Here is a 4,648-nt window from a genome sequence, read left to right as displayed (position 1 = left end):
AAACCCAGATTTTCTCTACTATATCAGAGCCATGCAGTTTAGGACTGTGTATGTGTGTTTTGTGTGTGGGTGTGTGTGTCAAAACTAGGTATCAGAAAGCCATACAATGACTTAAAATATGTAATTGGGCTTCAAATAATCTGGATTTACAGAAAAATAGCCCCAAAGTTAGTGGAGATAAAGATGATTGGATGCTAAACAAGAAAAGACCATCTAATTGCATTTATTAATGTCTCTAGTATGTTACTCGTTACTTCCCAATCCCAAATACACACACCCCGCCACAAAACTGTTGTCCTTATCAATAAAATTTGAGAGTTATGAACCAGATTGCAACTTTTTATGCTATACATGTACTTTAATAATTATTTTAGAATTCTGCATTAGGTTACAAATATATATTCAGAGTAAATTCATTTTATTGATTTACATTTAAATTTTATGCTGTTTTATTGGTTTTAATCTCACCTCTAAATATTTATATCATGATTTACTTATTTTTGAATTATTTCTTTTTCTTTAACAATCTGTCTACTGACATATCTCTGAGTATTTTTTTTCTGTAAGAACACGAGTCCTTATATATATGAGAATATTAATTGCTTCATAATTAAATAAAAATTTTACTGAATTTTAGGTTCTCTATTCATAAATATTTCCTTTCAATGCATAGCAACCTCTATCTAATATTTGGTGTCTTTATGTTTTTTCTTTATGTCTGGTAGGAATTTGCTTTTATCTTGAAATAAACCATTTACCAGGAATTTTCTAAGCATTAATCACATTGTCTTAACTGTGTTTCATACTTTAAATGCTTTCAATCTGCCAACATACATTCTTTACATAATTCTAAAGTTTTTTTTCCCCCTACAGTGTCTTTGTTATTGCACTTGCTTACTTTTTTTTGGTTTCTTTATAAACAAAAATTGATTATATTTTTATTTGGCTCTCTGATCTTCTTTGCTTTATTTTCCTAGCCAATTATTCTGCAGTCTGGAAGATTTCCTCAAACACGTAAGGGAATACTGCGAAATGGTAAGAGCATTCTTTTGTTAACCAGACTGCTACAGACTGTATCACTGTGTCTTGCCTTCCAAGTTAGTTTCTGTGAGCTTCACCCTTTTCTTGTTTATAAAATAAAGAGTAATATTACCTTCTTTACCAAGAGGTTTGCTTATTAACTGAGGAAATGCTAGTAAGATATGTAGCATAACCTTATCAAATTCTAAATATTAGTTATTATTAGTTAGTGGTTTTGCATCTTTGTTTTCTCCGTCTTAAATTCTATTTTTCTGCTTTTAATCTCCTCAGTTTTACTCTTTAACTTTTATTTTCTTCTGTATCAATATTTTTATTTCACCTTTAATCTCAGGTTTTATATATTACATTCTTTATTATATTTTATTTGTAACCAAAACATATTTTTTATAATTCACTTGTGTGTCTTCTAGTAAGTCTTATTAAAGACATGCGTACCCCCCTTTTTACCTTGAACAATAATGTTCTCCTCTAATAGTGCAGAATCTTTCATGGGGTTCATGTGTATTTAGACCTGTATATTGCGGTTGATGATTGCTGCTCTTTTGACTGCAAAATTTCCATAAGTCTTTCGTGGGGAGGCTGAAAATCTATCCTGTATCCCTGTCTATAAATTTTTTCCCTCTCTCTTTCAAGACTATAGCAATCTTACACTAGTGTTAGCAGAAGTCAGACTTAGCTCCCTCGTTTCCAGTGCTTATGCAATATTTCATCCATTTTTGTATCTCCAAAAGTATTTCAATAGGGCCGCAGATAAAGTTAAAGCTCCCTGCCATTCAATCCAGACCTACTCTATTCATTTCAACCCAAACCTATGCTAGGTTTAAGAGCAGGGAAATAAGATAAGAGAAGGGTTAGATAAAACTGTTTTCATGTGTAAATAAAATTGAGAGTTTGAGAGAAAGCCTTCTCTAACTTTTCCAGATAGACAAGCTTTCATTCACTATGCCCACAACAATATGCTTTCGCTTGCAATACACTATTGATCAGAACTTTCATATTCTTAGTTTATCATAATATAATATAAAGGAGTGCAGTCCAGAGGAAAACATGCTGCCATCAGAGCTAGTAACTACCGAGGTCTGAAACTATGTACCACAACTTATTCATTATGTGAATACTTACATATTTCTGAATTTCATCATTGTAAGTGTATAATAGTATGTTAATTTACATCAATTCATGTATTGAATTATAGCAATTAACTTTATATGAATATAATCATGGAGCATTTCTTAGGATTAAAAATTATGGTAACTTTAGAGGGCTTTGCAGTGATTCTTCCAGGTGAACATTCGATGAAAATTAGTTTTTAAATTTCTTACTATTTTAATTATGTATAAATTTATTTCTGATCTAGAATATAGGTACAATGAAGAGCATGACCATTACTATTTCTTTCCAGTTAGTAACTTAGTTTGTACCTGACATATTGCTTTGCAGTAAAGACTGCTTGTGTGGAATTGCTTTGCATGTTTCATCTCTCTGTCGCACCAGCCCTACTTGCAATTCTTCCAAGCTAAGAGCCAAACAATAAGGACATCTCTCCAATACCACACCTAACACTGTAAAATTTAATTTACTAGACCAAGTAGACATTTAATACGAGCTAGAGAAAGAGATGATAATGTCATTTTCCAGTTATATTTAATCTGATACGCTGAAATTTTTAAACATAGAAATCATTTATGCATCAACTTCTGGGAAAAAGCATATTGCCCTTAATTATATTCTCTCCAAAACATTCCTGAAATTAACAAAAAGAGGAATATAAATAACTCATTTCGATGACAAGTATCATTATTTATACTTTATCCCAGGCATTGATAAGACTAAATTTATCCCACTGTATGTTGATTTGAGACACAAAATACCTAAAACTTTTTTTTTAATCTCTTTCTGGTTATTAAAAATTGGGTGAAGAAGAATAAGCACCCTCTGGTTACCAACAAGACCTAGTGTTTCACCCCAGGGTTATTCTGTGTGATTTAAACAGCAAGGATAAGAATTTGTAGAGATTATGCAAGTCTCACTTTGACAAATATAAGATTTATAAAACAATACTAAGATGGAAATGCACATGAGAATACACTAGCCACATAAGGGTTCAATGCTTTAGAGAGCTCATATAACCTGAATTTCCCAAGAATATAAGGAGAGCAAACATAAAGTTTCATTTTTTGATAGATAAACTTGGTGGGATTACGTCTGCCTCACCGAATAGTGTAAAACATTTGGCAGAGCATGTATAATAAATGCCCATAGCATGGTTCCCCACTCACTCTCACCCAACTTCCACAGCTAGATTCTAAATCACAAATAAAACAGGAACTTCCCCAAAACCAAACCATTAGCAACATTTAAATCCCCCAGTCTATTGAAGGACTCTGGGAGATGAGGCTCTTTTTATGGAAGGGCAAACTGAAACACTTGGTTTTAACATTTGAAAGAAAGAAGTATGACCCAAACTTGTTTTCAGACTTCTATTTTGTACTTGGAATAGAGGCTATTACTTTAAACTACAACGGGGTACTGTTGATAACTCTGGATGCTGATGGCTGTGGGGCATTGATAGATGTTTCATAAATCTTTTCCAAATGACATTCTTGATATTTGCCCACAGGGTCTCTGGAAGCATCCTCTAAACTTTTGAATTTTTCTTTAGAAATTCAATGTAATAGGTTTTCTTTCCCCTTTCTGCATTGGTAGCAATTTATGTCTTCCACATAGGATGCAGTTATTTCACACTATGTTGGTATTTTTCAAAATATAGGCACCATTACATTTGCAATGGAAGCATCTGTTAAAGTAATCACAATTGTTGGGCCTGACTGAAAAAAAAAAAAACCACATTTCATCATAACACCTCAGGCCAGCTCTAGGACAAACACCTCAGAAAAGTTTTCTGTAAAATAAACTTTGTAACCTTTTAACTCTTTCTGACAAGCTTTCCTACTTTCTAACTTTTATTTCTTTGTCCACACTCTTAAAAAAAAAGAGATGAGGGGCAGTATTGCAAAGGATGTGTAGCAGAGGTATGTCACTTTAAGAACTTACTGAGACAACCCTTTGCATTTCATTGATACTTACTTTGTATTGACCATCGCTCTTCACTTAGAACTTTCTTAGGTGTTCTTTTGGTTCTTATTGTTGAAAACCAAAATTGTGTTCTTACGATGAAATCTGTCTAAATATCAAAACTTGAATAATTGGAGAGCCCACTTTCAGAAACCTATTGCTAAGTTTATACCCCAAAATACCAGTTTAAATCTATATATTCAAACTAAGAGCAAGTTATCTATGATAAGATATCCAAAGACCCATAACATAAAGTATATATATATGTCATTTTTCAACTGAATTTAGTTAACTGAGGAACAAATACAGCAACAAGTGGGCTGGCAATTAAATATGGGGGGGGAAGTGGAATTTCAAATGGGTAGTACAATGTAAAAGATATATCGTGGCTATAAGATTAATGATAGCCATAATGCCCACTCAAACATCTCATAGTGCCAAGACTATCTGTCATGTAGCAATAGGTTGGTATCTGGCCTGGGAATTTCTAATCCTGGCCCAAGGATTACCAGGATTGTTCTTTATGACAATG

The 4,648-nt window shown here is 32.8% G+C and overlaps 1 protein-coding gene across 1 annotated transcript in view; it reads right to left on the bottom strand.

The window, feature by feature from the left end:
• The window catches only part of PCDH15 (protocadherin-related 15), a 493,462-nt gene extending 491,922 nt beyond the window's left edge, over positions 1-1,540 (bottom strand). The window contains 1 exon segment of the mRNA XM_012660698.1: positions 1,489-1,540. Coding sequence (XP_012516152.1) covers positions 1,489-1,540 — 52 coding nt within the window.
• Between the last annotated feature and the right edge of the window lie 3,108 nt (positions 1,541-4,648).

This window comes from Propithecus coquereli, unplaced genomic scaffold, assembly GCF_000956105.1.
Source record: "Propithecus coquereli isolate 6110/MARCELLA unplaced genomic scaffold, Pcoq_1.0 Scaffold675, whole genome shotgun sequence".
NCBI classification, from domain to species: Eukaryota; Metazoa; Chordata; class Mammalia; order Primates; family Indriidae; genus Propithecus; species Propithecus coquereli.
Note: the sequence above shows the minus strand (reverse complement) of the source record. Positions and strands in the feature narration are given on the sequence as shown.